At 37.7% G+C, this 17467-nt stretch overlaps 1 protein-coding gene across 1 annotated transcript in view; it reads right to left on the reverse strand.

The window, feature by feature from the left end:
- LOC127409945 (nesprin-2-like) overlaps window positions 1-17467 on the reverse strand; it is a 135894-nt gene that overhangs the window by 87628 nt on the left and 30799 nt on the right. Inside the window, exons 27-38 of the mRNA XM_051644937.1 lie at window positions 17076-17229; window positions 15010-15632; window positions 14697-14852; window positions 7670-7820; window positions 7338-7496; window positions 5964-6131; window positions 5485-5586; window positions 5059-5262; window positions 2707-3210; window positions 2128-2306; window positions 445-754; window positions 129-263 (exon numbers count right to left, since the gene is read on the reverse strand). Coding sequence (XP_051500897.1) covers window positions 129-263; window positions 445-754; window positions 2128-2306; window positions 2707-3210; window positions 5059-5262; window positions 5485-5586; window positions 5964-6131; window positions 7338-7496; window positions 7670-7820; window positions 14697-14852; window positions 15010-15632; window positions 17076-17229 — 2845 coding nt within the window. The remainder of the gene's footprint in view (window positions 1-128; window positions 264-444; window positions 755-2127; window positions 2307-2706; window positions 3211-5058; window positions 5263-5484; window positions 5587-5963; window positions 6132-7337; window positions 7497-7669; window positions 7821-14696; window positions 14853-15009; window positions 15633-17075; window positions 17230-17467) is intronic.

Consider the following 17467-nt stretch of genomic DNA (forward strand, 5'->3'; position numbering starts at 1 on the left):
GCAAGGTGACAATAAAGGTAATGTTCTGAAATGACGAAAGACAGGAAATATGGTGGTATTGCCTTGAGAGAATGAATTTTACGTGCAAGTGTGTGTATATATGTATGCATAATTTATGTGCTCTTCACCTTTAGAGCATTTGGGTCTTGACAATCATCCTCTATCCGCTCCTGTAGAGAGTCCAGACTCTCTTGACTCTGTTGCATTAACAGTGCACACCTCTGCTCCTCGTCTGTACCCTCACTTAGACTTACACACACATCCTGGACAAACACATAGATGCATAATTACCTGAAAAACATGCTGAAAACGTACTGACCAGCACATAACATTTTTTGAGAACTTCATCAAAAATAATTAAACTGCATGATGGTCAACTACACAAAGACCGCATTGAAAAACATTATAAACCTCTAAAGACTTTTTAGTTCTCAAGTTACTAACATTAAGATCTTGGACAAGACGGGAAGCATTGCATTCCAAGTTGCTCCAGGATGGCTCAGTCCAGCTGGGGTTGTATTTGGCCAGCTCCTTGTAATTGGCTCTCTGTGCAGTGAGGGCAGGGCCCAGTTCTTGTGCTTTCAACAGGAGGTCTCCGGTCTGCTCAATGGCCTTACGCCTCTCAGCAAGGCCAGGCCAAGGGAACAGCATAGGCAATTCTGCCGCCAGCACCTGCAACTCCTGTAACATGCTCTCAGTCTGCTGCATCTGGCACTGACAGGAGGAGGAAAGCTCCTTAACATCCTGCAGGAATCTAAAACAAAGAACATTACAGATCAAAAATGATAAAAACACATGGAACAGAACATCAGTGCTGTGATATCTAAAGATTGCGTTGATTAGAAGGCATTGTTCAACATACAACGCTTAAAAACACTGTACTTTTAGTGCTTTTACACTATACACAATAATGGAAGTGAATGCACTTCAAAGATAGCCTATATATAGTCATTCAACCAGGAATCCAATAAACATTGAAATGTTAAAAATAATTTAATGATACATTTTTTTTGGGGTGTGGGGGGTTGGCTGAGAGTCAGAGTGGGGTAGTCCCTGTGTCTGAAATGATTGAAAATCCTTGATCTGTCATTACATTTAAATAGTAAAAAAAATGTTTTTTGGGAATTTGGAATATGTTAGGATGTTCGGCTTACTCAGTATTTCACATTTTATTGTCATACAATGTGATCAAGTATCTCATTTTAAAAGAATATTTCACCCAAAAATGAAAATTCTGTCATCATTTACCCTCATGTTGTTCCAAACCTGTATGACTTCCTTTCTTCCATGGGACACAAAAGGAGATGTTAGGCAGAATGTTAGCTTCAGTCACTATTTCCTTTCATTACATCTTTTTTTTATCAAATGCAAATGAATGGTGAATGAATCTAACAGCTTTAGGCTTTTGGGTACAGTGGGATAGTTCACCCAAAACTGAAAATTCTCTCATCATTTACTCACCCTCATGCCATCCGAGATGTGTATGACTTTATTTCTTCTGCTGAACACGCACAAAAAAAAAAGATTTTTAGAAGAATATTTCAGCTCTGTAGGTCCATACAATGCAAGTGAATGGGTACCAAAATGTTTAAGCTCTAAAAGTACATAAAAGCAGCATAAAAGTAACCCATAAGACTCCAGTGGTAAAAATCCATATCTTCAGAAGCAATATGGTAAGTGTGGGGGAGAAACTTTTTTTTTTTATTTTTTTTTTACTATCAATCTCCACTTCAACTTTCACATTCTTCTTATGTTTCATATTGCCACCTACTGGGCAGGGAGGAGAATATACATTAAAAAAGGAATTAAATATTGATCCGTTTCTCACCCACACTTATCATATCACTTCTGAAGATATCGATTTAACAACTTTTTATATGCTTTTTGGAGCTTCAAAATTTTGGTAACAATTCACTTGCATTATAAGGACCAACAGAGCTGAGAAATTCTTAAAATCTTCATTTGTGTTCAGCAGAAGAAAGAAAGTCATACATCTGGGACGGCATGAGGGTGAGTAAATGATGAGAACTGTAATTTTTGTGTGAACTACCCCTTTAAAGCTTTGGTTTGAAGAATTATGCAAGATGATTTTGATTGATTTTGATTTGATGATGTGTAGACCTGTACCTGTGCTGTTCGTCTGCAGATTTCAGAAGAGCTTCCCACTTTTTCTCTAAACTCCCGAGGATATCACTGACTTCCTGTTTGTCTCTGTCCTCTAGACCTTGTCCTTGGAGGAGTCTCTGACCTTTCACCTTCAGGTCCTGTAGCCTGCTGTCTGCTTCAGGCTTTAGATCTTTTACAACCTAAAACAAATTGCATGCTAGATTACATGACTGCAACAAATCATTATTGTATCAGATTACAAAGGTTGCTAATTATGGAAAATCTACATCATGATACATAATAAAATAATGAATAATGAATCATCACCACAAAAAAGAACAACATTTTTTTTTTCCTCATTAATCAGGCCACATGTTGTTGTTATAAACACAAAAGCGTAAACAGATTTCTAACCTTGTCAGTGCAATTGATTTAGATTGCTGTTATGAGTAACACTTAAAACTAGTTACCAAGAAATACATTTAGTCTAGTTATCAAAACTAAAAAGGATTTCTAATAACTCCACTTAATATTCCAGTTCAAGGCACTTCTATGACACTGGTCCCTAGAAAACAAACAGAACCAAGACATGAAATGTACCTGTATTGCTTCGAGTCTCTCCTCGAGTGTAGCCTGGCTGTTATTATCTACAGAAACCTTTAGATTACCCTTCAGATGTAGTTCACTTGCCCAGGTGAAGGCCTGCTGCTTGAAATCCCTAAAATCAGCTAGAAGAGCATCTTGTATCTCGTCTCTGTGGGAGTGTTCCGCTTTTTCACCATTAGATTGAGATTGTGTTTGAGGACACAGAGTAGCTGCAAGCCGAGTATCTTTTGGTTGATGATCTTGTGTTTTATTAATCCAGAGTTTGATGTGCTTTGGGTCTTGTACCATCTGAGGATTTTTGGGGTTGTTGGGATTCATTATCTGCTCTGTCTTTTCCATGATCAGCTCTCTGGCTGTGCAGATGCTTTCTTGAAGTCGAGCTCCATCTTCAGCCAGTGCATGCAGGTTTTCTAGACCAGCAATGCTGGCTAGAAGACCTATCTGTTGCAGCAAAGCCTCGCTCTGCTCTGCCTCTGTCTGCAGTTGCTCTGATAAAAACTGTCAGTTAAAAAGTTTACATGAATGTTTCAATGACATGAAGTACCACACCACACATATGCATCATGTTTGTTGCAAGATAGATGACTACTGAACCACTGTGACATGTGAAGTGGAAAATGGGCTAAAGTTAAACTTCACACCAAAAATACATTTTAAAAAGACCCCATGAAATTGCTTGATAAGCGCAGTTTTCTTTCCTGTGTTGGCGTATTTCCGATTGAAACAAAGTTTGGGCGGGACACATTGGAGTCTCATCCCTTTTATTGTATAACCAAAGTCTTTAGTTTGCAACACAGCAATGAACCATGATTTGCTACTTATTAATACTAGTCTGAAATGAATGGTGTTGGGGGAGCAGATGTTATAATTCTAGAGAGCATGTTAATGGACAATTTTGTGAATACAAGATGAGTCATCAATATTTTTAGTCCAGAGGAAAAACTGTACATTTTAAATGTATAAATTTGCTAAACGGATGTTTTGTCGACTTTTAGAAGTACACTAGCTAAGCACACAGATTTTCAAACTAGGGTCCGGTGACCCCCAGTGGGCCGTGCGGGTGCTAGGAGGACAAATATCAAATTTAAAGGAATAAAAGTTTGCCTAACCTAACGCTAACCTAACCCAAACTAACATTATTACTGTTTCATTCTGCTGTCTGAAGACTGATTAGAAATCATGACATTAATGATTATTTTATTTGATTGACACCCATAGTTAGAAATAAAAACAAATCTGCATATACTGGTAGTGTTTTTTTTTTTTTTTTTTGCTTTCTCACTGGTGGTTATACAGCCATATTCGGAACTTTGTAAAAATATTTATTGGGAAAAGCATTATACAAATACATCAGAATTTAATTGAAAATGTTTCACTTCAGGATTATACTTCTAACTTTACTCAAAGTGAAAAACAGAGAAGAAAAAAGATACTGTAAACTTAATACAAAGTATTTTTTTTTAATAACAGTTATTTTAATTAATAATTAAATTTGTTTGAGTGCAATCACAACATAAAAGTCGATTATTTAATTCTGCTAGCATGTTGTCTTTATAATGCCAACAGCATTTGCGGCATAATGTTTATTAGCACAAAAATTTATTTCAACTCGTCCCTCCTTTTCTTTAAAAAAGCAGGAATCTGGGTTCCAGTAAGGCACTTATAATGGAAGTGAAGGGGGCCAATTTTTGAACATTAAAATACTCACTGATTCAAAAGTTTAGCCACAAGACAGAAAGGATGTGTGTGTGTAAACATGATTTTAGTGTGATAAAAATCACTTAAACATTTTGTGTGTAAAGTTATAGCCAATTTTACAATTTCGTTACCATGACGATGTAATGCCAACAAACCCTAAAACGACTGTAAAATGACAATTTAAACAACTTTACAGCTCAAATAATACATGAGTTTGAACAGAAGAATTAATGCAAGTGCTTTTATAAAATTAAAAGCTTCACATTTCTGTTTAAACCCTCCAAAAATTGTCCCCATTCACTTCTCAATGTACCTCATTGTAACCTAGATTTTTGCTTTTTTTTTAAAGAAAAAGAGAAATGAGTCAAAATTAATTTTTGTGGTAATCAACATTATGCCACAAATGCTATCAATTGAGCTCAACCCGGAACATTCCTTTAATACATGAAAATATAAAGCTGCCTTTATATTTTAGGAACGTGGATCCATTGCTAGAGCATCATCATACTTGGGGGTCCTTGGCATCAAATAGTTTGAAAACCCCTGCACTAACATACAGATGGCCTCAAAGTTAAAGGACATGGACTAAAAACCACAAAACTTGGGGTCTGTTCATTCTTATTTTTTTCGTAATGGCAAGATGCTAACCTGGATTGTGTTTAGGACCTGTGTGCTTTCAGATGAAGTCAGTGTGTTTAGCGCATCTGTGATGGTGTGGATGGAGGATTGGTGCTCTGCTATTTCAGACGACACCTGCATTTTGGCAGCAACCAGTTGTGTAAAGACATCACTGGTCTCTGAAAAGAGCTCCTTCACCTCTGCCATCCTCTTCCTCAGCTGGCTTTCAATCACCTTTATAAATGAACACCAATTAATTTGCTGAAATATGAAGACTAGTACATATGTCTGAATCAGAGGCATAAGAGTAGTTGTGCAACTTTGAGAGACTGAATTTTCATAAGACAACAGGGTGATATAGCCTAGTGTTAAATGAACTAAATTGATAATCTAGTAATTAAATCAACATGTGATAAAGCACAACGTGTAAAGTTTACTGAAGTCTCTGAGCATCACCTGTAGCTCAAGTGGGAATTCTCGAATTTGCAGCAGCTCCTGGATCTCTAAAGATCTGCGATGGAAATGTTCGATGTTCTCTTGTTGAGCCATCAGCTCATCCTGTTAAAAACATTATATTTCACACAGATGTGGTCAGCTGTGACTTGAGCATGTTTTCCAACATTACTTACAGTATTTCCCAAGGTCTACTATCACCAAAACATGTTTTGATCCAAGACTCCACAATTTATGTGCAGATAGTCACTGAAGATGCCATAAATAGTCATTTAAAGCAAAGCAAAATCATGTATCTGCAAAATGTCCATAAATGTTTGCTTGGTGACTTGCTAGAAGTTATCATGATAACCTTGTTGGTTTCAGGTAAACTGCACACCCTATATATCATCTGTATATTTTACATTGGTCTCTAAATCTAAAATGTTAAGTTCATTTAACAGCTGTCTTTAAAATTGCTTGTCAGCTGGCACAGTTTTTACCTGCATGGCCGACACATCCTGCTCAGTCTGAAAGGGATGTGTCTGAGCAAGTGTCATCAGCTTTTGGGCAGTCCAGCCCTCCACCTCTCCAGCCATTAAGAGGAGTTTTTCCCAAAGAGAAAACCCAGCTTGAAGGTTGTCTAGATGACAGTCGGTCTTTTCAGTGACCTGTAAGAAAAACATTGGTAGCAAGTTAAAGGAATATTTTGGGTTCAATACAAGTTGAGCCCAATTGACTGCATTTGTGGCATAATGTTGATCACCACAAAAATAAATTTTGACTACTCCCTCCTTTTCTTTTTTTTTTTTCTTTTTTTTTTCCTCCCCTTTTCTCCCCAATTTGGAATGCCCAATTCCCAATGCGCTCTAAGTCCTCGTGGTGGCGTAGTGATGAGGCTTTGCGCTATTCTCCACAGCATCCATGCACAACTCGCCACACGCCCCACCGAGAGCGAGAAAAACATAGCGACCACGGGGAAGTAACCCCATGTGACTCTACCCTCCCTAGCAACTGAGCCAATTTTGGTTGCTTAGGAGACCTGGCTGGAGTCACTCAGCACGCCCTGGATTCGAACTCGTAACTCCAGGGGTGGTAGTCAGCGTCTTAACTTGCTGAGCTACCCAGGCCCCCCACTCCCTCCTTTTCTTTAAAAAAGCAAAAATCAAAAGGTTACAGTGAGGCACTTACAACTGGAAGAGAATGGGGCCAATTTTTGGAGGGTTTAAAAGCAGAAATGTAATTTTATAAAAGCATTAACAATTAATTCTTCTGTTAAATGTTCATGTATTATTTGAGCTGTAATGTTGTTTAAATAGTAATTTTACTGTCATTTTAGGGTTTGTTGACATTACATCATCATGGCAATGAGTTGTAAAATTGGCTATAACTTTACACAGAAAAGATTAGCAAGCAATTTTATCAAACTAAAATCATGTTAACATTCATATTGTTTATGTCTTGTGTCTATACTTTTGAAACAGTGAGTATTTTAATGTTTACGATTTGGCCCCATTAACTTCCTCTTTAAGTGCCTTAATGTCACCCAGATTTTTGCTTTTTTTTTTTATTTTTAAGAAAAGGAGGGGCAAGTCCAAATTATTTTTTGTGGTAATCATAAATATTATGCCAAAAAAATGCTGTCGATTGAGCTTAACTTGTATTGAACTCAGAATATTCCTTTAAATGTCAATACGGAACAATATTTTATTACCACTAACATAATACTAAAGAAGTTTGCGACTGAGCAATACAAGCAATTCTGTATGAACCATTTGATACTTTAACAGAGCACACATGACAGTGATTTGATAGCATTAACAATCAACCATACCAAGTAATTCCAAATACTATGGCGCTACGAAAGGAGTACATACATCAAGCCAGCGGTCCATGAGGGCATCAGCCTCACTCTCAAATGGGGCGTCTGCACAGTCTGGGATCCTTCTCATCAGAGACTGGAGCTGTCTGCACACAGCTCTGTACTCCTCCACCCCATCCCCAAGATCATTAAGTTCTGATTTTATACTGGTGACCTGGGCACACAAACACAAAATTTAAATTGTCATGCATTCATTCGCTACCCATCACTACAGTTTTGTCTAAATACAATTTTGTGTTTATTTCATTATATCCAACATTATGCCGTTAATACTGCCATCTAGAGAAAATCAGTGGAAGATGGTAAAATTTAAGGATAACTCTGTACCTTACTGATCAGTAGGCGTAGGTTATCTTTGCCCATGTAGGAGGCCTGATCAGCGAGGGTCTGCTCAGCTATCTGCAAAGTACTGCCCAAGCGATTTCGACAGCTTTGGAACTTCTTCAGTAGTTCGGTCAAAGAGACGCACTGCTCATGACTGTAACAGAGTAATGGATCAAACATCTCTATTTGCTATTTACTGTATATGCTGTGATGACAAGTTCTGCAGGTTTTCACAGAGTAATGCATTTCATATGCCCCTTTTCCACTGACAAAGTGTTGATGCCAGAGCCCAGTATGGAATTGTTCAGGGCATTTCCACTGCAAAAAAAAGTGGTTCTGGTCCAATAAAAAAAAAAAAAAAAACACAAAGCTTTCTGAAAACTAATGGTTTCATACAACAAACTGTTAACATCAGAGGATGGGGATAACATGGGAGAGCACGATATTTTCCATATCAAGTCAAGTTTAAAAAACAACAACTACTCAGTCTAGCAAGACTGATGCAAAATAAAACTATTTAGCACAAAACTACATCACTCCTTTTATAATCAACAAAGCTGTCTACATTGGAAACGCCCAATTCAGCTTGCAACGCATATAGTCGACCAGAGTATGTGAGCAGAGCAGCATGATTTTGCCTAGAGTGAGGAGCAGGTTTTAAAAATAAACAAACAAATAAATAAATAAATCGGAGCTTCATTGTTTTCTCTTGCTCCAAGAGCATTCCACTAATGCTCCATCACAGGGACAACGCCTGTTAATGGCCCTTAATGCAATAATTCACCATGTGTTAAGCAGTGTTACACACCACTGGCATGAAGGAAAGATGGAATTTCTGATATAGCCAGAAAGAATGTGATAAAAAAAAAAAAAAGAAAAAAAAAAAATACTAATTTAAAATCTAGCGAGACTTGGTAAAGTTCGAACTCCAGCGCGAAGGTTACTTTCGCTTTCTACGTTTACGCTCCATATTATTGAGGTAAGCTTGGGGTAAAGCTCGAGTTAACTACATGCTTGTGTCTCATCTCCTCATTCCTTCATCAACTGGCATATACTGAAAATGAATGATGGCGAAGGAGAACATGAGTGGGGAGGTGATTGCCATGATCAAAGGTTTGTTGTGAAATCCTAAAAGATGTGTCCAGAAAACACAATGATAATCTGTTCACATATGGAGAGAAAATCTAAAGGTCAGTAAGTCCTGACATTTAATCTTAGAAAACATTCCCTGTTTTAGGTCAGTTAGGATCACTATTTTAAGAATGTGAAATGTCAGACTTTTTTTTATTTCAGATTTTATTCCCTTCATCACATTACCAGTGGGTCAGAAGTTTACATACACTTTGTTTGTATTTGGTAGCATTACCTTTAAATTGTTTAACTTGGGTTAAATGTTTTGGGTAGCCTTCCACAAGCTTCTCACAATAAGTTGCTGGAATTTTGGCCCATTCCTCCAGACAGAACTGGTGTAATTGGGTCAGGTTTGTAGACCTCCTTGCTCGCATATGCTTTTTCAGATCTGCCCACAAATTGTATATCAGAATGAGATCAGGGCTTTGCGATGGCCACTCCAATACCTTGATTTTGTTGTCCTTAAGTTTTGCCACAACTTTGGAGGCATGCTTGGGGTCATTGTCTATTTGGAAGACCCATTTGCAAATGAGCTTTAACTTCCTGGCTGATGTCTTGAGATGTTGCTTCAATATATGTGTGTAAACATGTATTGACCAAACTGTTTTGTTCAAAATTTGCAGTTTGGTACCCCCTTCAACCAAACAACTCCATTTGTTGCATTTACAAAATGTTATATTTAAAAGTCTGGTTTTCCACCGTTGAAAGTTTCCCCTGAACTTGTATAGCAGAATACAGTGTAACACCGCTGCCTCTGTTTATCTCATGGCTCAGCAGCAGCGAACCATAGGTTATTGTTTGTGACTATTTTGTTATACATTAACAGCGAAATATTGCTGATGATGTTTTGATAAGCGAGAAAACTGTACTTTAGAACAATTTAGAGGTACTTGTCCATTACTTGAGTATTACCATTCATTTTCTATTACTTTATACTTCCACTCCACTACATTTCAGAGGGAAATACTTTTTCCAATGTTGACAATGTATAATAATAATAATATTGTCTTTGATAAAAAATATTTGTTTAAGAAAGCAGCCTTCTGAGTACCTTTGCATAGTCATATCAGTGCAAAATCAGTGCACAATCCACATAGAAAAGGTCTGTTTTCATTCCAGCTCAAATTAACTATATTGGCCACAATATCGGTAATCAGTGAATTTTCCCCCTCTAAAATCAATTATCGGTCGGGCTCTTCTTGACATCATTTTCTGGAATTTTCCAAGCTGCTTAAAGGCACAGTTAGTGTATGTAAACTTTTGACCCACTGGAATTGTGAAATAGTCAATTAAAAGTGAAATAAGAAATAATTACTTGTGTCATGTACAAAGTAGATGTCCTAAACGACTTGCCAAAACTATAGTTTGCTAATATGAAATCTATGGAGTGGTTAAAAAGTTTATGTAAACTTCTGACTTCAACTGTATCCATCTCTCCCCTATTAAATATTTTGAATAATCATATCATCATTCTAATCTAATGCATCGCAATCTTAACTGTAGGCTATTATGTCCCGCATTAAATATAACTGAACTTAACAACCTAAAACACCAACTGAACTAATCAATATGTTAATACTGCATAGTTTGACTTTAATTGATTGCCATCTAAATGTATTTTAGTGCGGTAATTTATGCGTTATACAGTGCATCCGGAAAGTATTCACAGCGCTTCACTTTTTCCACATTTTATGTTACAACCTTATTCCAAAATGGATTAAATTCATTATTAACCTCAAAATTCTTCAAACAATACCCCATAATGACAATGTGAAAGAAGTTTGTTTGAAATCTTTGCAAATTTATAAAAAATAAATAAATAAATAAAAAATAAAAAAAAAATAATCACATGTACATAAGTATTCACAGCCTTTGCCATGACACTCAAAACTGAGCTCAGGTACATCCTGTTTCCACTGATCATCCTTGATGTTTCTACAACTTGATTGGAGTCCACCTGTGGTAAATTCAGTTGATTAGACATGATTTGGAAAGGCACACACCTGTCTATATAAAGGTCCCACAGTTAACAGTGCATGTCAAAGCACAAACCACGCCATGAAGTCCAAGAAATTGTCTGTAGACCTCCGAGACAGGATTGTATTGAGGCACAGATCTGGGGAAGGGTACAGAAAAATTTCTGCAGCACTGAAGGTCCCAATGAGCACAGTGGCCTCCATCATCCATAAATGGAAGAAGTTTGAAACCACCAGGATTCTTCCTAGAGCTGGCCACCTGGCCAAACTGAGCGATCGGGGGAGAAGGGCCTTAGTCAGGGAGGTGACCAAGAACCTGATGGTCACTCTGACAGAGCTCCAGCATTTCTCTGTGGAGAGAGGAGAACCTTCCAGAAAAACAACCATCTCTGCAGCACTCCACCAATTAGGCCTGTATGGTAGAGTGGCCAGACGGAAGCCACTCCTCAGTAAACGGCACATGACAGCCCGCCTGGAGTTTGCCAAAAGGTACCTGAAGGACTCTCAGACCATGAGAAACAAAGATTGAACTCTTTGGCCTGAATGGCAAGCGTCATGTCTGGAGGAAACCAGGCACCGCTCATCACCTGGCCAATACCATCCCTACAGTGAAGATGGTGGTGGCAGCATCATGCTGTGGGGATGTTTTTCAGCGGCAGGAACTGGGAGACTAGTCAGGATCAAGGGAAAGATGAATGCAGCAATGTATAGAGACATCCTTGCTCCAGAGCGCTCTGGACCTCAGACTGGGGCAAAGGTTCATCTTCCAACAGGACAACGACCCTAAGCACACAGCCAAGATAACAAAGGAGTGGCTCCGGGACAACTCTGTGAATGTCCTTGAGTGGCCCAGCCAGAGCCCAGACTTGAACCCGATTGAACATCTCTGGAGAGATCTGAAAATGGCTGTGCACCGACGCTCCCCATCCAACCTGATGGAGCTTGAGAGGTCCAGCAAAGAAGAATGGGAGAAACTGCCCAAAAATAGGTGTGCCAAGCTTGTAGCATCATACTCAAAAAGACTTGAGGCTGTAATTAGTGCCAAAGGTGCTTCAAAGTATTGAGCAAAGGCTGTGAATACTTATGTACATGTGATTTTTTTTTTTTTTTTTAGAATTTTGAGGAAAATAATGAATTTAATCCATTTTGGAATAAGGCTGTAACATAACAAAATGTGGAAAAAGTGAAGCTCTGTGAATATTTTCCAGATGCACTGTACATTTGCAGATGAAGAAGCTCAGCAAACACGAACAGAGAGAGGTAGATTTAAAATCTTTAAAAAATTCAAAAGGTAGTATTTCTAAAAGTGAACTCTGCATTAGACATATAGTTTTGATAGTCTTACAGTGGCATGCAAAATTTTGGGCACCCCTGATCAAAATTTCTGTTGTTGTGAATAGCTAAGCAAGCAAAAGATGGCCTGATTTCCAAAAGACTTAAGTTAAAAATCACACATTTCTTTAATATTTTAAGCAATTTTACTTTTTTATATTTATCTTTTACAGTTTCAAAATAACAAAAATGGAAAAGGGCCCAAAGCAAAAGTTTGGGCACCCTGCATAGTCAGTACTTCGTAACACCCCCTGGCAAGTATCACAGCTTGTAAAAGCTTTTTGTAGCCAGCTAAGTGTCTTTCAATTTTTGTTTGGGTGATTTTCGCCCATTCTTCCTTGCAAAAGGCTTCTAGCTCTGTGAGATTCTTGGGCCGTCTTGCATGCACTGCTCTTTTGAGGTCTATCAACAGATTTTCGATGATGTTTAGGTCGGGGGACTGTGAGGGCCATGGCAAAACCTTCAGCTTGCGCCTCTTGAGGTAGTCCATTGTGGATTTTGAGGTGTGTTTAGGATCATTATCCTGTTGAAGCTATCCTCTTTTCATCTTCAGCTTTTTTACAGATGGTGTGATGTTTGCTTCCAGAATTTGCTGGTATTTAATTTAATCCATTTTTTCCTCTACCAGTGAAATGTTCCCCTGTGCAACTGGCATCAACACAAGCCCAAAGCATGCCGATCCACCCCTGTGCTTAACAGTTCTTTTCATGAAATTCTGCACCCTTTTTTCTCCAAACATACCTTTGCTCATTGTGGCCAAAAAGTTATATTTTAACTTCATCAGTCCGCAGGACTTGTTTCCAAAATGCATCAGGCTTGTTTAGATGTTCATTTGCAAACTTCTGACACTGAAATTTGTGGTGAGGATGCAGGAAAGGTTTTCTTCTCATGACTCTTCCATGAAGGTCATATTTGTGCAGGTGTCACTGCACAGTAGAACAGTGCACCACTACTCCAGAGTCTGCTAAATCTTCCTTAAGGTCTTTTGCAGTCAAACAGTTTAGATTTGCCTTTCTAGCAATCCCACGAGGAGTTCTCTCTGAAAGTTTTCTTGGTCTTCCAGACCTCATCTTGATCTCCACCATTCCTGTTAACTGCCATTTCTTAATTACATTAAGACCTGAGGAAATGGCTACCTGAAAATGCTTTGCTATCTTCTTATAGTCTTCTCCTGCTTTGTGGGCATCAATTATTTTCATTTTCAGAGTGCTAGGCAGCTGCTTAGAGGAGCCCATGGCTGCTGATTGTTGGGACAAGATTTGAGGAGTCAGAGTATGTATAAAGCTTTGAAATTTGCATCACTTGGCCTTTCCAAATGATGACTGAACAAGCCATAGCCCTAACAAGATAATTAAGGTCTGAGACCTTGATAAAAGTTATCTGAGAGCTCAAATCTCTTGGGGTGCCCAAACATTTGTGCCCAACTTTCCTTTTTTCCACTCTAAAATTGTACAAAATAAAAATACACTAATATTGCTTAATGTTGAAAAGAATGTTTCATCTTTAATTTTATGCCTTTTGGAGATCAGTTCATCTTCTACTCACTTTACTATTCACAGCAACAGAAATTTTGAACAGGGGTGCCCACACTTTTGTATGCCACTGTATCTAGTTTTGATTAAAAAAAAAAAAAAGTGTAGAACATTCTGAGAACATAATTTTTTTAGTTCACAGAATTATAGGGCAAGGTTAATTAAAAGAAGTGCAATAATTAGGCAATAATACATAGGCCTAATAATGTTTTTTTTTTAATTATTATTTTGTTTTGTTTTCATTCTGGTAAAAAAATAAAATATTTTTAATTTATTTATTTATTTATTTTTCTGTCTAGTAATTTATTTAATTGATCAGACCCAGAGAATGCTGCCGACATGTTACAAAAGCTATAAAAATAATTTAATTTAGTCTTGGGCTTATGTTAGTGCTCCAATAAAGCACACTGTAGCTTTTCTTCTAGTATTGTGTATTTATTTTCCATTTAATATATCTTCTGCATGGAAGGTTGTGATATTTAAAAGCACACTGAAATAACTTTACATTGGAAAGGTAGTTAGGCGCTAATTTTGCTATGAAGCGAACATGGAGGGGGGTTTCTCTAATCCAGGAGCACGGAGCGAGCGAGGAGCGGGAAATGGACAACCCGGAGTGGAGCTGTCAATCAATCACATTTATTTCTATAGCACATTTAAAAACACCACGTTGACCAAAGTGCTTTACATAAAGGAAACATAAATAAATCATGCACATTCAGAGAACATAAATACTAAACCAACAAAAACAAATGTAGTTACACACAGTAGACACAGTCAAAAGCAAAACAGAAGAGATCAGTCTTCAAATGAGATTTAAAAACATCAACTGTGGTACAGGATCTGATATGCAGAGGCAAACTATTCCAAAGACAAGGAGCCACAACAGAGAAGGCACGATCTCCTTTCGACTTTAAACGAGACTTAGGAATGATTAAAAGAACACTCTGTAATGACTTTAGAGGTCTAGAAGAAGTAGTAGGAGTGATCAAAGAATGCTTTGAGCGCAGAAGGGAAATTGTTGCTACTCCACTCCACTCACATACTCTGTAGCTGACTCACCTCTCAGTAACTGCTCTATGTGCATCTTCCCATTGTGTCTGCAGCTCGATGAGGCCAGTGTCTGAGGTGTTTGTCTGTGCATGTGTATCACGTAGATCCCGAATTTCTGAGTGTAGTGCAACCAGTTTACTCTCCATGTCTGTTAGGAAACGTAACCTAGGGACAAAAAGTTAAAAAAAAAAAAAAAAAAAAAAAAAAGACAGACAGACATTAAACCATGGGTCCTTCTGTAAAGCTGATCAAATTTTGATCTTTCTTCTGTTTATTCTGTAAAACAAATGGGACGAGTCCTATTATAGGACATTCCAGTGACCTGTGTTGCAGTGCAGGAAGTGTGGGCTCCTTCAGTCCATGTCTTTCCAGTGCTGCCAGCACCTCTTTCACTGTGACCTGCAAGGCCATTTTCTTTCTACCGAGCATTCTCTCCTTCTGCTCTCCCTTCTCTCTTCTTTTCCCACCTCTTTCATCTCGCCTCGACCCTGCAGCCAGTTTGGTCTCTACCTCTTCAGCACGTAGAAACATAGCTGACACCATCTCATGACAACTGCCTGGTTTGTCATCGAGAGCTATTCTCATGCCGGCATCATCTAGTATTCGATCCAGCCGAACAGATTCCTCTCTGGCCTGCTGAAAACTTTTCCAGATGGAAGCAAATCTGGAGCTGCAGTCTGGTGTAGAGGCTGAGGTGCTCTGAGCTGCAGTGAGGTCTTCATTCACCTGCTGGAGATGGGATAGGAGGTTTTCAAGGGCCACAAAGGATGACTCAGTCTTTCTCAGACAGTGCCTTAGCTCCTCCAAGCATTTTGTGTGGCTGTAGAGAGTTTGTTGCAGAGGGAGATGGGCTTGGAGCTCATTGTGACTCAGATCAGCAGGGTCACTAACTGAACTTTCACTCTGATTGATGAGAAACAGCTTCTCGACACTTTCATGTAGAAGCTGGACAAAGTACAGAGAGGTTAGATTGTAAAATGAGTTTGAAGTTGCAAAATACATCAGTTCATGCAAAGTATATCATACTTATTTAATACAGATCTGTATACATGTTTTCCTGGCTGATGTGGAAGCCAACATCACAACATTAAAAAGTAGCGTTGACAAATGTCCTGCTTTTCCTGAGAAAGTTTTAGAACTAGGGTTCCCACACTTTTTGAACAATGAATTTCCATGACTTTTCCAGTCATTCGTGATTATAGGACAAAATAATAATTTTATAAAGATTCGCTCACTAATAGTAATTTCTAGTCAATACACTATTAGAGAGCGGAGTATATCTAGAAATAGTTGACTATAGAAATTTCCATTACATTTCCAGGCCTTGAATTCAGGTTATGGTAATATTCTCTGATATTTCCAGGTTTTCCATGACAGTGATATTTGAGCCCTGTAGAGCTATTTCACATGTGCTGAATTATTTGGAAATTGTCCTGCATTTTAAAATAAGACATGTTCAAAATGTTAGAAAAGCAGATTTTCTACAATACAGGAAATTTAATTGTAAGGAATATTATGGGTTCAGTTGATTAAACCCAATCAACAGCATTTTATTACATAATGTTGATTACCACAAAAAATTATTTTGACTCATCCGTCCTTATATATATATATATATATATATATATATAAAAAAAAAAAAAAAAAAAAAGCAGCAAAAAAAGCAACAAAAAAAATAAAATCGAAGTTACAGTGAGGCACTTACAATGTAAGTGAACAGGGAAAATTTTTGGAGGGTTTAAAGGTGGAAATATGAAGCTTATAATTTTATAAAAGCTCTTACATTAATTCTTCTGATAAAACTCATGTATTATTTGAGCTGTAAAGTTGTTTAAATCGTAATTTTTACAGTCATTTTACAGGTTGTTGACATCGTCATGACAACGAAGTTGTAAAATTGTCTATAACTTTACACACAAAAGGTTTGGAAGTGATTTTATCACACTAAAATCATGTTAACACAAATATTGTTTATGTCTTGTGGCTAACCTTTTGGAACAGTGATTATTTTAACATTTAAGTACTGGCCCCATTCACTTCCATTGTAAGTGCCTCACTATATCCCCGATTTTAGGTTTTTTAAAGAAAAGGAGGGGAAAGTCAAAATTAATTTTTGTGGTAATCAATATTATGCCACAAATGCTCTCGATTGAGCTTAACTTGTACTGAGCCTGGAATATTCCATGTGCAAGGGTGTAAAATAGAGTCTCAGGAAAACCATGAAATTCAGTCAATATAACAAAAACACAATAACTACATAAGAGATATAGAAAGATAACATGTCGTTTAGTCATTAAGGTATGCAACTTTCAAGTTGCTAGCTTGTGAGCCTAAAGACATTTAGATAAGTATCGACAGAAATGTAGTTGAATTTGGAGGATGTTGTACCTTTAGATCTTCATGTAGAGTTTTGGCATCAGCAACGGTGAAGTTTCTAATATTCACAGGTTTCTGATTGATTTGTTTCAGCTGATCTGAGATCAGTCTTATCTGAAAGTCAGCTGACTCCAGTAGCTCCACTGCAGTTTCAAAGGACTTCACCCTGAGTGATTTATAAAATAAGAATGCCGTAACTGGAAAGTTTTGCAGAGCACTGTTTCAATCCCAACCTAAATATATGCAATTACTTCAAAGCAGGCATGTACAGGTGGGCCCAGGTTCATCTAGTTGGTACTCATACCCACCCAATAAGAGAAAAACAGTTTAATATGCACTCACTCAGAGGCTAATTTTAAATATGACTTATAGGTCCACTCATTTTAAGACAACCCCCCAAACCA

The sequence above is a fragment of the Myxocyprinus asiaticus genome, chromosome 19 (assembly GCF_019703515.2).
Source record: "Myxocyprinus asiaticus isolate MX2 ecotype Aquarium Trade chromosome 19, UBuf_Myxa_2, whole genome shotgun sequence".
Taxonomy (NCBI): Eukaryota; Metazoa; Chordata; class Actinopteri; order Cypriniformes; family Catostomidae; genus Myxocyprinus; species Myxocyprinus asiaticus.